The following is a 15,462-nucleotide window of genomic DNA, read 5'->3' as shown; positions in this document are numbered from 1 at the left end:
TGTCGTCGCCCGGTACGACACCCTGTAGTTCCTACCCCTGAGCTTTCGTACTAGGTAAGCTGCTGTTTTCTTCTGGCGACATCCATATGTAGCCTGTAGTGCCTCAGATATCATGAGGCCCGACGAATATGCCCAGCAAACCACGACGTATACAAAGCTAAATATAACAAGCAATTAATCGCAAAGCATATTAGCTTACAAATCTTAGCATGACGATACCTAAGATCCCAATAATGCATGATTTCAACTTTCCTGTCTCTCACACATGATTGCTATGTCTCTAGAAGCTCTGGGCTTTGCGCTGTGCAAGGTAGGCACATGGGAGGTCACATCATACGTCTAGTTTCATGATGTGCTTATTTAAAGACTCCTGAAGAGAATTTGAGGAGACCAATTCGAACGGCAGCCGTTAAGAGAAGCCCTAAATGGTACAACAGCCATCCCGTTGAAAAAATGCTTATTTGTGCCACCACCCACGTCAACAAAGCTTGGCATTGCTGCCAAGTTTGAAAGTTTTTCGCCCATGTAATACTGCCTGTCTCGGGCTTACCCCTCTTTGCCCAGCTTTACCCCCAAAATCGCCCAGACATTACACCGACTGGGCCTAGAGATGTGGTTGACATCTTACCGCTCGTGGCCACATAAGCCTTGAGCACACCATCGTGGCCGCGAGTAAGAAACGAGACCAAGACATCAACCACTCAAAAAGGTCTTGGCAAGATAACTTGGCAGTGCGGGGGAGAGGCTTGTTCACGTTCGGCACCCAGTAGTGAGCCCGGAAATGGTGAAGTTTTGTAATTATTGGTTAAAAAGATGTCACCAGAATGGAGCCATGAGGAGAATATAAAGTGCCAGGCGCCAGGTGTATCTAGCCTGGCCAAAGATCCTTTTGTTCATCTTTCTGTCACTCTAGGGGATTACGAAGCTGTACAGTTGTCGAGTAGAATATTCCCCACCATGGACCGGCGAAAAGCTGAGAAAGACGATACTTTACCGGGGGTGCTGGAGGAGGTCGAGAGCACCCTCAAGGTTGACTCAACCATACGAGACTACTCTGGGGCACACGAAAAGACAGACCCCCGTGAGATAGCTCTTGTGCGCAAGCTTGATTGGTGGATTATGCCAATGTAAGTCTATCCCCCTACACGAGTCGAGCAGAGTGGAGACTGACTTGCATGACAGTTTGTGGTTGATGGTAAGTTTGACGAGCTCCTAAAGATGATGATGATCTGACTAATGCTTTAAGTACTGGTTGAACTATCTGGTAGGTGCCACAGACAAGATTGCATCTCTCGTTTACGATCCCAGACTGACCACTTTTCTCTGTGAATAGGATCGTAACGCTATTGCGCTCGCGAGACTGAATACGCTTGAGGAAGACCTTGGCCTCACTCCGACACAATACCAGACATGCGTTGCAATCCTGTTCGCAGGATACGTCATTGTAGGCATTCCTGCCAACATGGTTGTGACTCGAGTCCGCCCTAGTTGGTGGATGGGGTCCTGCATGGCAGTCTGGGCAATCATCAGCGGGCTCACAGCCGTAAGCAAGGATTACACGGGTTTGCTCCTCACCCGTTTTTTCCTGGGAATTACTGAAGCCCCGTACTATCCTGGCGCTTTGTACGTCCTCGCAACCTTTTACACGCGCAAAGAGCTGGCTACGCGGATATCCATCCTGTATACGGGCAATATTCTGGCCACGGCCTTTGCGGGGTTGATCGCGCTGGGTATCTTCCAAATGGATGGAATGGTACGCACAAATCTGATAGTCTCCTTGTTCTTGTCACTAACGTAATTCTAGGCCGGACTCGCCGGTTGGCGGTGGCTGTTCATACTCCAAGGAGTTGTCACTTTCATCATCGCCGTTATTGCCTTCTTCATTCTGCCCGACGAGCCTCTGACAACACGATGGCTTACCCCAGAGGAGAGAATACTAGCCAATGAGCGCATTCTCCGCGACACTGTGGGCAACACCGGTCAAACAACGACTTGGACTGGTCTCCTGGAGGCAGCCAAAGACCCTAAGGTTTGGCTTTTTACAGCGATGCAGCATTTCCATCTCGGAGCCAATGGTTTCAAAAACTTCTTCCCGACCGCCGTCAAGACTCTAGGTTTCAATGAGACTCTAACGCTTGTCTTGACCTGCCTACCTTATCTCATTGCGGGCATCATTTCAATTGCATGGTCTTGGTCTTCCGGAAGATTTAACGAGCGAACTTGGTGAGTTGTTCAATATCAGATCACAAATGCAAACAGCAGTTGACCAAAAATTTGCAGGCATATTACCATCGCCAAAGCGATTGCCGTCTTTGGTTTTGTCCTGGGCTGCGCAACGTTGAATACAGCCGCTAGATATTGTAGGTCTTTCACTCCATTTCTATACTCAGGAACACCCAACGCTAACTACCGTCATTAATAGTCGCCATGTGTGTCTTTTCTATTGGGTAAGGTTCAACATATCTGACAACAATAACAGTCGCTGACAATTGTGAAGGACATACGCCGTCAACAGTATTATTCTTGGCTGGGTATCAGCAACTTGCTCTCAGACCAAGGAGAAGAAGGCGTCCTCGCTGGCCATTGTAAACTGTATCGCCGTTAGTTCCTTCATTTGGACCCCGTATATGGTACGTTGACCCCTATTTGTATACCGTCCTCAGTAGTTTTAACCGAACTCTAGTGGCCCAAAAGTGACGAGCCTCGCTACACCATGGCCATGTCCACAAGCGCTGCCCTTAGTGTTGCGACAGCTGCTGGTGCGTGGGCGATGCGATTCTGGTTGATGGCAGAGAACAAGAAGATACGGCGCTCAGAGAATGAGAATGTGTTGTTCTACGCTTACTAGATGCATCTTGGAACGCCTTTGTGTCTAAATCAAGAGCTGAAAGTAGCGTATCATGTAGCATCAGGGTATAGTGTAGGAATCAGTGGTGGTCGGACTGTGAAATGGCACTGTCAAATAGTCATACATCATGGATCAATCTCACTGGTGCGACTGTCACCTATCTCAAATAAAGAAAAGAGATTGCGCCAAGTCAATTACTCAAGGCTTTCATTGATCTTATTGCGGGCTTGACTTGAATGTTGCCCAATTCCCGTGATTAGACCGGTGCAACATTAACCGTCACATACACTTAGATAGGTTTGTGTCTTGTTTGTAGTCCAGGACCTAGGAGTCCATCTGTCAATCTGCAGTTGCACAGCCTTAAACAGACAACGGATACCGAAGTTGACCCATTCGCATGCTACCCCAAGCACAATCCACGTGGGCATGTCAACATCGGTAGTTTTGAACCGACACACTAACCATTCCCAAGTCGGGCTATCATATCGCCCATCACAAACGAGGCCAACAAAAACACGCCGCCTTATCTCGGTGGGGAACCAGAACCGGGTCCCCGGCCGACATCACCACGCCAAGCACCACTCCGCATGCGCCCATGTAATCCTTATCGGGGATCGAATCTGGTCTTTACCGTTCGCGTGGCGACGCGACGCTATCGGTTCGAAAGAGCCCGATACCAAGGTCGACCGTCAGACTTGCGCGGTAGGTTCATCATGATGTAGCGCCGATTTAGCCTGGGCGCTGCTCAGCCGTCCGCGTTGAAGAAGGAAGATGTCGCCAGCTCCATCGGCCCAGCGACGTTCGTCTGGAATTAGCACGGCTGAACACCCGACTTATCAACAAGATGGTTCGTGTAAGCATGCCGAGCAGAGCCGAATTGGCCGCACCGTTCCAGTCCAAGGAGGCTTTCAAGGACTGGATCAAGGCTTCCGAGACAGTTGACGGACAGACGCAAATCGGCGACTCGCGATGGTCGAACAAGGACCTCGAACCGACCCCGCCGGAACAGCGCACATGGACGTGGTACAACCTGCCGTTGTACTGGTTCTCCAACATGTTTGGAACGACTGGCTGGAACGTGGCGTCCTCGCTAGTCGCCGTAGGCTTGGTATGGCCCTCACGAACAAAGTTCAAGGCGTGAGAACTAACATTGGCAGACATGGCAACAAGCGTTCATCTCATGTGTTCTCGGCTCACTCATATCGGCCATTATCGTCACGGGCATGGCGAGACCGGGTGTCATGTATCACCTGGGATAGTAAGTTGCGTCCTTGAAATTCACAATGTTTGGTCGTTAACTCGTCCCCAGCCCTGTTCTCGCACGATCAGTGATGGGAATGTACGGCTCCTACTTCTTCGTCTTCATTCGGGCTATCGTATGCATCATCTGGTACGGCATCCAGACGTACTACGGCGCAAACTTATTGTCTGTTTGTTTCCGCTGCATATTCGGCAGTGGCTGGGAGAACTTTGCCAACCTTCTCCCCGCCGGGGCCGACGTGACGTCGAAGCAGCTTTTGGCCTTCTTCATCGTGTGGCTGGCCGAGTTTCCGTTTGTAAGTGTTTACCGAAAGTGTTTATCCAACACGGTTCGCTAACAGGCCGTTCCAGACTTGGGTACACCCAACCCACATCCACTACATCTTCACCATCAAAGGCTTCATCATGCCGTTCGCCTGCTTCGGGTTGTTCGGCTGGTGCATGGCTCACGGCACGGGTATCTCCAATATTAACGCTGCATCAGCCGCCGGTGCCAGTGCTGCGGCGAAGACGCCTCTGGGATGGGCAGTCATGAGCGGCATCAACGTCATCATGGGATCGCTCTCGCCCATGCTCGTCAACCAGCCCGACCTCGCACGGTATTGCAAAGAACCTCGTGACGCAGGCTGGCTTCAGGGTGCCTGTGTATTTTTCGCCAAGATACTCGTCTTTTTCCTCGGTCTCGCGTCGACTACATCTCTGCAGGGCGCATGGGGAGTGGCGTATTGGAATCTGTGGGATCTGCTGGACGCCATCCTCGACCACTACTGGACACCCGCAGGCCGCGCCGGGGTCTTTTTCGTGTCTTTTAGCTTCATTCTCAGCATGTTTGCGACCAATTTCGGATCAAACTCGATTCCGTTCGGAGCGGATATGACAGGGCTGTTCCCCAAGTATCTGACCATTCGCCGAGGGCAGGTAGTATGCGCTATTCTCGGGATTGTGGTGCTCCCGTGGAAGCTGATTGCGAATGCGTCGACTTTTCTATCTTTCCTTGGGAGTTACAACATCTTTATGGCTCCTCTCTGTGCTGTGAGTACTTGGTCATCGAACATTCGGTATCGGTGGACATGGCTGACCTGTCGCAGATCATCATTTTCGACTACATCATTGTTCGAAGAGGTAACATCCACGTGCCTTCTCTTTACAAAGGTTCCAAGGACGGCATTTACTGGTTCAAATCTGGGGTAAATTGGATTGGTGTTTTCGCCTGGATCGGCGGTACCGTAATGGGTCTTCCCGGTCTTGTTGGACAGTACCAGCCGCAGAGCGTCAGCCAGCCGGCTAAGTACATGTACATGATGGGCTGGGTCCTGACCTTCTGTACATCTTCCATCATCTACGTTGCCTTGACTAAGATATTCAAGGTCAAGGTTTTTCCGAGGGGATATGAGAACACACCGATGGAGTATGAGATGTTGGCGAAGGAGGGACGGGACGGATTCTTTGAAGGTGAGAGGGAGGGCGAATTGTATGCGCCTCCTTCGCCGCAGATGACAGACGGAGAGGAATTGCAAATTGGAGAGAAATCGAAGAAGATGGAAGCTTGAACGTTGTCTCTGAGATTAGCAATGACACATTTAGCCGAAATGTAAAGTAACTGATACAATATTGAGTTGGAACTTGTTAAAACCATTGAGACGGAGTTGCAACTCCATCACTGGCGTTGTCGTGTTGACGCCATGCTCAGTCCGGATTAGTGATTGGGTCCCTTGATTCGTGGCTCTGTTGGTGGCATTGACACACTATCCCCGCAGGCGCTCAACGGCGTCAATCTGTTGCGTAATTCAGTGGGGCCTTTCGGCTTATCGTGCGCTACAAACCGATCATTTCGGCGGCGGGCAATTTCCATTCGGGCCAAACATACCGATGACTTTCCAACCGCTGCAACACTAAGGGGGTTCGAGTTTGGTTGGTTGCGGGGAAGCATAACAGCTATGGCGGCCCGCCAGCGGCGATAACGGCAACGCGGGGTTGGCCGTCGCCCCGAATGACCTGTTGACGATGCCGAATTGCCTCATAAAAGGAGCCGTCCCCCCTGGTTCAAAGTTTAGTCATGGCATCTTTTCAATCTTGCGAATTCGGACTTGGCATTGTAGCACCGGTCGGCAAGACGCATTCGCAGGCCGATTTCAATTTTGATAGTTGTGACACCTTGACCCCGCGTTGTTGACTCAAACCCCTTTGTTTCAACTTCAACCAACTCACACACAACCCCCATCATCGTCAGCTTGTGTTGTGAACTGCAATTCTCTCAACTCGAAAACAAGTCCTCGAAACAAGAGCATTATCGGAAAAGATGGCAGACGAGCCTTACAGACTGATGGCTTCCGCAGCCCGTGCCAAGATCCTGGCGGGCGAGTTGACCTTGGAACAGTACGCCCGATCGCTGCTCTCTCACATTGAGAAGCGAGACCCCGTCGTCAAGGCGTGGGAGTATGTCAATCCGGAGCAAGTGATTGAGCAGGCAAAGAAGCTCGATGCGATACCGCCAGAGCAACGCGGCCCTCTGCACGGCGTTGCCATCGCCGTCAAGGACATCATCTACACCAAAGGCGAGCATACACTGCAATGCATACCGCGTGGGTAATTCTGACTTTGTACAGGCATGCCGACACAACATGGCTCGGCGATATACAAAGGCGACGCGCCGCAGGTGGACGCTGGCTCCATCATCATTCTGCGAGATGCCGGTGCATTGCTGCTTGGTAAGCCGTGTTGAACCCTGCGTCAACCAAAACTGACAGCCCGTAGGCAAGACAACGACAACAGAGTTCGCGGCGACGGTCCAAGGCCCCAAGACTTTCAACCCCCACGCCATCGCTCAGGGCAAGACGCGGACGCCAGGCGGCTCCTCCTCCGGCTCAGGCGCCGCCGTCGCCGACTTCCAGGCCCCGATCGCCCTGGGCACTCAGACCGGCGGCAGCACCATCCGCCCGGCGTCTTTCAACGGCATCTACGCCCTCAAGCCGACGTGGAACGCCATCAGCCGGGAGGGCCAAAAGATTTACTCCCTCATTCTGGACACGCTAGGCTTCTTCGCCCGCAGCGTCGAGGATTTGGAGCTCCTCGCCGATGTTTTTGAGCTCCGGGACGACGAGCCCCCCAAGGAGAATTTTGAGATCAAGGGCGCCAAGATTGCTCTGTTGAAGACCATGGTCTGGCCTCACGCCGGGCCCGGAACCAAGTCTGCGCTAGCTAAGGCCGCAGAGCTGCTCAAGGCACATGGTGCCGATGTCCAAGAGATTGAATTCGCGCCCGAGCTCCAGGACTTGCCAAAGTGGCATGCGACGGTGCTGCATGCCGAAGGAAGGGTGAACTTTTTGCCGGAATACCGGGTTGGTAAGGACAAGTTGCATGAGTTCCTGATTGGCCACGTGGAAAACGAGAACAAGATTACCCGGGCGCAGCAGTTGGAAGCATTCGATAACATTTCGTTGGCGCGCCCCAAGGCGGACAAGATGCTGGCCAAATACGACGCCGTCCTGGTGCCGAGCTCGGTGGATGAGGCGCCCGAAGGTATTGAGAGCACAGGCAGTGCTGCCTTTAACGCTCCATGGACAGTAAGTCATCTGAAGTGCTGTGATGATTCTTGCTGACCAGTTCAGGCTCTCCATGTGCCCGTAGTCAATCTCATTGGTTTCGGGGGACCCAACGGAATGCCGGTGGGAGTGTCGCTGGTTGCTCCCCGTTACCACGACCGACACCTTTTGACGGTCGCCAAGGCTGCCGCAAAGATTTTTGAGTCGGAGGGTGGATGGAAGTCGCAGCTATAGACTAAGAATGATGCTTCTGGATAGATTAGACCTAGACTCAGCTTCAGCTGCTACCTAGGTACTATACAAAATAACTAAGACTATAATACTAACAATCACTGCAATATCAGGGGTTTGGACAAAACATATTGATGAATATACGTGCTGTCTGTATGTTAAAGTACTAAAATGTCACTTGAAGACAAGAAATCCTCTTCATATTTACAGCGAGAGTCATCTCATGCAACCCAGCTACATCCTTCTACAGTTGCACAGCCACACCTATATCGAAGGATTCAGTGTAACTGTAGGTTTCACAGGGGGTGAAACGGAATTCCGTTCGTTAATAATAAATAACAGTAAATTGGTTCTAATCGATGGTTCATGATAGTTGAAAGTGGTGTTGTTGACTAGAAGGTGGGGATATTCCCCCTTGGCCTGTCACGTGGGTCTGGGAGGCTTGGGCCTCTCAGCCTGGCGGGCGTGTGGCTGGAAGTGCTACACGACTCCGTATTCTAACTGTCGCAACACTGGAAACTCTCTTTTTATAGTGTTGAAGCGGTTGGAATACGTTATCCCTATATAGTTCCGTCTCCTCGTTAATTCGGCCTCCTATCCTTACTTTCTCCCGTAGTTACGGTCTTATTACTTATCCCTCTATACATATCGTTATCGTATTGCTATTAACGAATCTTTCGAAGGCTTGATTTGGTTTGCTCTTCATAAGGGTATTAGTAAGGTTGTCTTCGCTATTAATCTAACGAATTTCTTATAGTTCTCGTCTTTCGTACGATTATCTTAATACTATGATATCGATTATAAGTTACTTTTCTTTAGTAGTACCTAGCTTTACGAGATACTTATATAGCGAATAAGAATCGGTATAGATAACTATCTAAATCGTTAGTAGGTTAAGGTAGTTAGTAATTATCGCTAGGGTTATAGCGAGGGCGTAGGCTATATCGACGTTAGCGACTATCCCGTAGATCTCTAACGCTAATACGCTACGGGTAACTTATTTACTTTTCGTAAAGCTATAATAAACAAGGTTATTATAAATCGTAAATTCTCCGTTATTACTATTAGAGGAAGTATCGTTAGCTAGGATAATTAGAAACCTTAATTAGGAGGAGAGGTTATAGTTATTAGTAAACGACTTATTAACGAAAACGAATAGCTTAGCTATTATAAGGTCGAGTAGGATAAACGTTATTCCTCGGTTAGGCGATTCTATTTGCTATCGAATCTATTAATTTAGTACTTTTATTACTTCTAGCAAGGGGTCTTAGTATTAGGCAGTAGTAGATAAATCGAAACAAGCCTCGGGTTAGCAAATTAACGCGATGTACGCCCCTCTAGCGCGTTGTTCGATATATTACTATTTTAGGTTAGGTTTAGTAGTCTTAATATATTATAACTTCTTAGCTTATCCTTTTTGCTTTAAATTAATCGAATTATTAGTTAACAACGCGATTATCCCTCTGTTAAATTAGAAAGGTTTGTTAATTATAAGGATATTCTTCGCTTTTATTATAAAAACTACTTTTTCTAACTATTCGTCTTCTAATTATAAGAACGCCTTGTCTAATAAACCGAAGGTATTGTCGGTTTATATACTAATATAGCTAAAGTATAGATTTTCGGTAGATAAGATTAATAAGTATAGATCGTATAAAAAAGTAACTATCTAGAGATTCTCTCTATAATACTTATAATACGTTGCCTACTAGTAGGTTCTAGCTTTTATAATTCCGTATAAAGGCTTTATAACCTTTATAATAGTCTCTTTTAGGTATTAGTCTTAAATTTGCTTTAATAGGTAGGCGAGAATAGTATGATTAAGCTTTATAAAGGATTAAACGTAGGCTTATATAATATCTCGAAGCTATAGTTATTTCCCTTCTCGTAAGAGTAATAAGGTAATTAATAGAATTAGCTATTAACTTGCTTGCTAAATCGTTAGCGATTAGGTTAATATAGCCTTCTTACTATCGTCGGCATAACCTTATATTATAAGTCTTGATTTTTTATAAGGTTTAACTAGTTGTTTTACTTTTAACTTTGTTAACGATACGAGATCGGAAGATTCGTACGTTCTAATACCTTCTCTTATTAAATTAAGTAAATTTAAATAACGTACATGATAAGCGAGTGAGACAGACAAGCGAGTGAGACAGTAAACCAGACCTTCGCGACAATAATATCGAAATCTATAACAAGAAATCTTAGATTGATTAATACTACTCGGATTCCTGTTCTTCGGATGTTTCCTCAATAAATTGACATGTTCTCGCGTTGTGGCCTGTATTCCCGCATACGCCACACCGACGATGAGTCGTCTCAGACCTCACTTTGCGACCACTACTCCGTCGCGTTTCCTCTTGTAGTTGCGTGTCTGCCTCTCTTTGCGACTGTATATCCTCTCCAGTAGATATAGTAAGACTTCCTCCTTTCTGTAGACGTGTTTTCTTAGCCCTTCGACGCCGACTTAATATTGCATTCTCCTCTCGAAGGATTTGAACCTCTGACTCTAGTAATGCTACCCGATGCCCTAGTCCTTCTGTCCCTCTGGCTAGCTTACTCACAGCACTATAAATTGATGCTGGAGAGCTGCTTCGGTGGCGTGAGATTCGACTCTTAATAAAAGTAGACTGTGATCTTGCTTCGCTTGGGTTGCTCGGCGTCCTAGAGATCCAAGGGTCTGGTGTCTGAGGGACCCCCTCCTCAGGCGTTGGCGTTCGGAACTTTACATCCAGCTTTGAGAGAACACTTTCTGCATTCAAAGGGACAAGTCCAGCTCCTCGGAAACCTCCCTGGATATTTTTCCTCGTAAAAGACTGCTTAAAAGCTTCGTGAAATGCTGCAAAGAAATCTTCCTTCGAGATATGGGTTGTGCCTCGCCGCATCTTATTCTCAATTTGCCGACCGTAGGCATTCTTTAACGGCTGAAAACAACCAACATCTAAGGGTTGAAGTAGATGAGACGAGTGAGCCGGCATGCACAGTGTAATAATGTTGTTTTCTTGACAAAAGAGCTCGAAGGCTGCGGAGTGGTGACTTTCATGACCATCAACAACGAGGAGGCGATATTTCCCAGACGTACGTGGTTTTGTATAAATGTCGAAGTGTCTGATCCAGTCAATACCTCTCTCGTTTGTTGTCCATCCATTTTCAGACGTTGCAATAGCCCAATCGCCCGGAAGAGAGGTTTCTGTATACCAGCTTGAGAGGTGATACTGGCCTGCAACGATGATGTATGGCGGGATGCTCTCCCCTTGGGAATTAATAGCCTGGATAACTGTAACCCATTCCCTATTGCCAGGCTGTGTCATCTTCGTATTTGAACGCCTTTCAGCACTTGTAACAACCATTCCAGAAGCAATAACGCCCATCATAAAGCCGGTCTCATCAAAGTTGTAGATATCAGCATCAGCAATACCATACTTCGCAATTGTATTCTTCACAAGCGAAAACCAGCCACGAATCACCTCTGGATCTTCGCATTGAGCTCTCTTATAGTCATACTTGCGAAAGAAACGCGTCCTAAGCTGTGGTTGTCGCTTGACGAAATTAGAAGCCCAGCGCTTCCCAACTGGAGGCGCGTCGCGCTCTGCGAGAAGTCGATTGGCCATTTCTTCCACACCACTCAGCCGGGGAGGAAATGATCGCGCATCTAGGTCGAGAATATACTCAACTATTGTCTTCTCTTCTAAATCTGATAAATTCCGTGAATTAGGCATGCTGTCGCGTCGTGAGACTATTCCCTTTAGTCGCCGGCTTAATGTTGCGTGACTGACTGTATAGAGTGCACCTGCGGCCCGAGCACTAAGTTTTGGGTCATTTCTCATTGCTTGAAGGGCAATTTGTAACCTTCTTTCAATACTAGCTGATTCCATGATTTATTGTAGAGGAAAAGGTGCCGGTCGCGTCAAGGTGCGACGGTCGCGGTTTACTGTCTCACTCGCTTGTCTGTCTCACTCGCTTATCATGTACGTTACTCTTCTAGCGATAAGGCTATTAATCTCTTATTTAGTTAACTATTCGAACGGTTTACTTAGTATAGTAATAATACTTTCTCGTTATAGTTTGATTACTAATTCTTCGTCTACTTACTTTTTAATCGATAAGAATATTTATTAATAATCCGGGTTATTATTAAATTCCTTTATAAAGTAGGCGATTAGTAGTAGTCTCTTCTAGGGTCTGCCTAGGCGTTTTCTCGGTAGCTCCGGTACCTCTTGCGGTTCGTCCGGTTTACTACCTCTGCTAGCGACGATAATTTCGTCGCGTACTACTTCCTACTACGGTATCTTAGCTTTAGGTTCTTCTTCTTCTAGCGTAGCGATAGAATTAAGTAGTTAATTAGGATCTTCGTAGTATAGTTTAACTATAGTAAACCGGAAGGTCTTTAGACTACGTAGTATATCGATAGTATAGGTTTCGCCGTTTATAGCTACTAAAGTAAATAGTCCGGTCTAGCCTTTCTTTTCGCGCTATACTTATACTTATAACTATAGTAGTAAATTAATAATTAGCTTTATATTAAGGCTATTATAGGTAGTAATAGCTTCTACTACTTATTACCTTACGTAAAGTTTATATACTTTGCTTATCGCCTTCTTAATCGCTTTCGCCTGCCTTATAACTTCGGGAGATAGTAGTAAATCGTTAGTAATTCGTAGGTATAAGCCGAATACTAAAAGTATTAGCATTATTCCGTTCGGGCTAATAGTATTGTTAACTGCTTTAACTACTATTTAAAGTGCTGATTCTAGCGTAATTATTAGGTCTTCTGCTTTGATGATTTCGTATGCCTTCCTTAGAGGTATATAGTATCGTTTAACTTTCTTAATATTATTATAGGCTTTTATAGGAATTTCCTTGATTTTAATTGCTATTCCTCTCGCTGCGTTTCGGAATTCTATTAAGCAGAAGTTTGTTCTAGCGTCGGTAACTAGCTAGTCTAGGGGTCCCTGATATACATCTATCTAGCAGAGGCATAAGGCTTCCTAAGTAGCTTTCGTAGAAATATCCTTAAGGAACCAGGCGGTGTTAAACGCTATAGCGGTATCGACGATATAAAAGACCGGTCTATTACCCTTAAGGTATATTACGTCGGTAATAACCTCGTAGTTAAATTCGTAATCGTCTCGTAATGTAAATTTAAACCGTAATAGCGCTAGTATATATATTTAGTATCGATAGCAGACTTTCGATAGTTACTTAATTACCGTAATTTTAACTAGGTAGCTAGCCTTCTAGAGTACTTTATATAATCGTCAAATAGATAGGTATCCGAAGCGATAGTAAACCCGTCGCAATTTAGCATCTATAAGGTAGTTCTAAGCAAGTAGTTTCTCCTTATTAAGTAATAACTATAGGTAGCCTTATTTGCAAATAATAGGTACGACCTTGTTTCCTTAGATAAGGGTATTCGTAACGTTGTTAAAGTAGACTTTTAATCGGTCTATATCTCCTAGGTATATAAGGAAGGGAGTATTAGTCTTAATAACGTGAAATTTAACGCTTTTAAACGGCGTTAGCACTTTAGTAGTCCCTATAGACTCTAGTAGTATCTTATCGCCGAATTTTACTATAACGCTACTAGCCGCCTTAGTATTTAACGTAATTCCTTTGTAAATTTGTTATAGGGCTACGAATTGTAGGTGGCTAGCGGTTGAGAATCCTGCTATGCCCGAGTCGGGCATAATCCCTTAGAAGTTCTAGGCAGAATAGCGTCCCTCGAGTATAAATTGCAAAAGTAGCTTTTTCGGTTCTAGTTAGTTACGGAAGAAGTCTTCTTTCGTAATAGCATAGCAGGTTGACTAGTCTGCTAGGATCGTAGCGATCCTGTTGCCGTTAATTGCTATTATAGTAAAATAAGCGGTAACTTAGAATTGACTATCGCTACTAGTCTCTTCTTCTTCGTTACCTTTACTAGTTTGTTTAGTTACGTAGTAGTATTGCTAAGGGTCTTCGGCGGTAGGTTATAAGTCTAACCCGTCGAAACCCTCGTATTAGACGAGAAATTAGCTATATGCTAGAAGTAACGTATCCTAGGCATATTAGGTAGTTTTAAACTTCTCGTACGCTTTTCGTCTCTCTTCTATAGTATGTTTAGTTGACTAGTAGTTAGGTTTTCTATATACGTAGTACTTCTTAGGCGTTAGCGGTAATAAGGGTCTGTTACGGCTTCTTCTTCGTAATGATCGACTTCGTAATAAACGACTATATCGTAAATAACGCCTTCGACTATTAAAAGTTCTATCGGTCTAGTACTACTTTAGTAGGTTGGCTACTATGTTGAATTATTATTAGTTAAGACGGGTAGCTGTCTCGATCGACGAGATTAATTAGCTACGAAGTCCTTCATACGTTTTAGCCGGTATAAATAACGCTATTATATACTTTAGAATATCTCTATAAGCGTGTAGAAGTTAGGTATAGAGGGATCGGTCGTTATGATCTTATTATAGCAAACCGGGCTAAATCTTGCTTAATTTATTATATAGTATGTTAAAATACTCCGATTTAGTCTTTCTAAGGTTATCGCGAATAATTTAGGGAAGAGTAGTTATATTCTACTGCGTAACGTACGCTTATTACCTTTCCCTAGTCTCGAAGTATAATTTTAATTAGTTAATCATAGTTTCGAAGTTAAGCTATAGGTTAATTACTTTAATCAAGGCGTAGAAGTAGGTTTTAGCTATTTCTTTTAGTATTAAAGGAAGTACTTTATTATATTAAGAGGTATAAATTCCTAGCATTCTATAGTAATCTACGAATACTAGCATCTTCTTTTCGAGTATATCGTATATATCGCTACTATATTTTATATCGTCGGGGTATAGTTTTGCAAATTCTATTAATTACTTTCTGATACGGTTTGTTAACTTATATAGTTAGAAGTCTGTTAACGAAGAGACCGTAGGATATAATAGTCGGTACGGTAGTTATTACTATTATTATTCTTATAGAGGAGGTAGCTATAGGGTTGGTTTAACTCTTCCTCCTATACTGTTAGCTACTATTGCTAGTCTCGTAATCTCTTCGTAGAATTCGGGGTCTTTTATTAAAGCCTTCAGGTTGCGATATCTCTTAACGCCTTGTTCGAGTTCTTAAGGTGACTAGTAGTAGAATTCTTCCTTTTTAAAGGCTAATGCTATGTTTTTCGAGATTTTCTTGCTATCTATTTCGACGTAGATGCCGTTACCGATTAAATAGTCTTTAAAAAATCGTAGGATTAGGGGAGGTATATTCTAGAAGTCTTTTTCTAACTAGTCGGCGAAATCGGGAGAAACTTCGTTCTATAGCTTAAGGCTTATAAGATTCCTCTTCTTATAAGTCTTAAGTAGGAAACCTATATAGGAACCTAGTTGCTATAGGCTAGCGTTTATAAGGTCGATTGCCTAGTTGCCTTATACTACTAGATCGATTATACTTTCGATTCTCTATAGGATAGGGACTATTAATTAGCTTTTAGTAGTAACGCTACTTATAAGCAATCCTTCTTATAAATTTCGCTCTATTCTAATAGTATAAAAGGATTACTTCTATTTAGAATCTTAAATTCTAATCCTTAATAGCGTTAGCTGCGAT

General features: G+C 45.1%; 4 protein-coding genes across 4 annotated transcripts; 3 read left to right on the top strand and 1 right to left on the bottom strand.

Annotated features, from left to right (window-relative positions):
* Window positions 1-957: 957 nt before the first annotated feature.
* CTRU02_206543 (major facilitator superfamily transporter) lies at window positions 958-2,848 on the top strand (the record flags this gene model as incomplete). The annotated part of the gene is made up of 9 exons (XM_036730151.2): window positions 958-1,127; window positions 1,183-1,195; window positions 1,247-1,264; window positions 1,334-1,753; window positions 1,805-2,223; window positions 2,281-2,360; window positions 2,423-2,447; window positions 2,498-2,630; window positions 2,684-2,848. The coding sequence occupies 9 exons, from the start codon at window positions 958-960 to the stop codon at window positions 2,846-2,848; spliced, it is 1,443 nt and encodes a 480-aa protein (XP_036578124.2).
* Window positions 2,849-3,692: 844 nt separating this feature from the next.
* On the top strand, window positions 3,693-5,658 carry CTRU02_206542 (Allantoin permease; the record flags this gene model as incomplete). Its single annotated transcript, XM_070204736.1, has 5 exons — window positions 3,693-3,956; window positions 4,006-4,106; window positions 4,158-4,404; window positions 4,460-5,140; window positions 5,179-5,658. The coding sequence occupies 5 exons, from the start codon at window positions 3,693-3,695 to the stop codon at window positions 5,656-5,658; spliced, it is 1,773 nt and encodes a 590-aa protein (XP_070061840.1).
* Window positions 5,659-6,407: 749 nt separating this feature from the next.
* CTRU02_206541 (amidase) lies at window positions 6,408-7,884 on the top strand (the record flags this gene model as incomplete). Its single annotated transcript, XM_036730149.1, has 4 exons — window positions 6,408-6,690; window positions 6,715-6,816; window positions 6,863-7,671; window positions 7,717-7,884. The coding sequence occupies 4 exons, from the start codon at window positions 6,408-6,410 to the stop codon at window positions 7,882-7,884; spliced, it is 1,362 nt and encodes a 453-aa protein (XP_036578122.1).
* A 2,219-nt stretch (window positions 7,885-10,103) lies between these two features.
* On the bottom strand, window positions 10,104-11,759 carry CTRU02_206540 (transposase; the record flags this gene model as incomplete). Its single annotated transcript, XM_070204735.1, has 1 exon — window positions 10,104-11,759. The coding sequence occupies one exon, from the start codon at window positions 11,757-11,759 to the stop codon at window positions 10,104-10,106; it is 1,656 nt and encodes a 551-aa protein (XP_070061839.1).
* Window positions 11,760-15,462: the final 3,703 nt, after the last annotated feature.

The sequence above is a fragment of the Colletotrichum truncatum genome (assembly GCF_014235925.2).
Source record: "Colletotrichum truncatum strain CMES1059 chromosome Unknown Contig_0003, whole genome shotgun sequence".
NCBI lineage: Eukaryota > Fungi > Ascomycota > Sordariomycetes > Glomerellales > Glomerellaceae > Colletotrichum > Colletotrichum truncatum.
The sequence above is the reverse complement of the archived record's forward strand: the minus strand, read 5'-3'. Positions and strand labels throughout refer to the sequence as shown.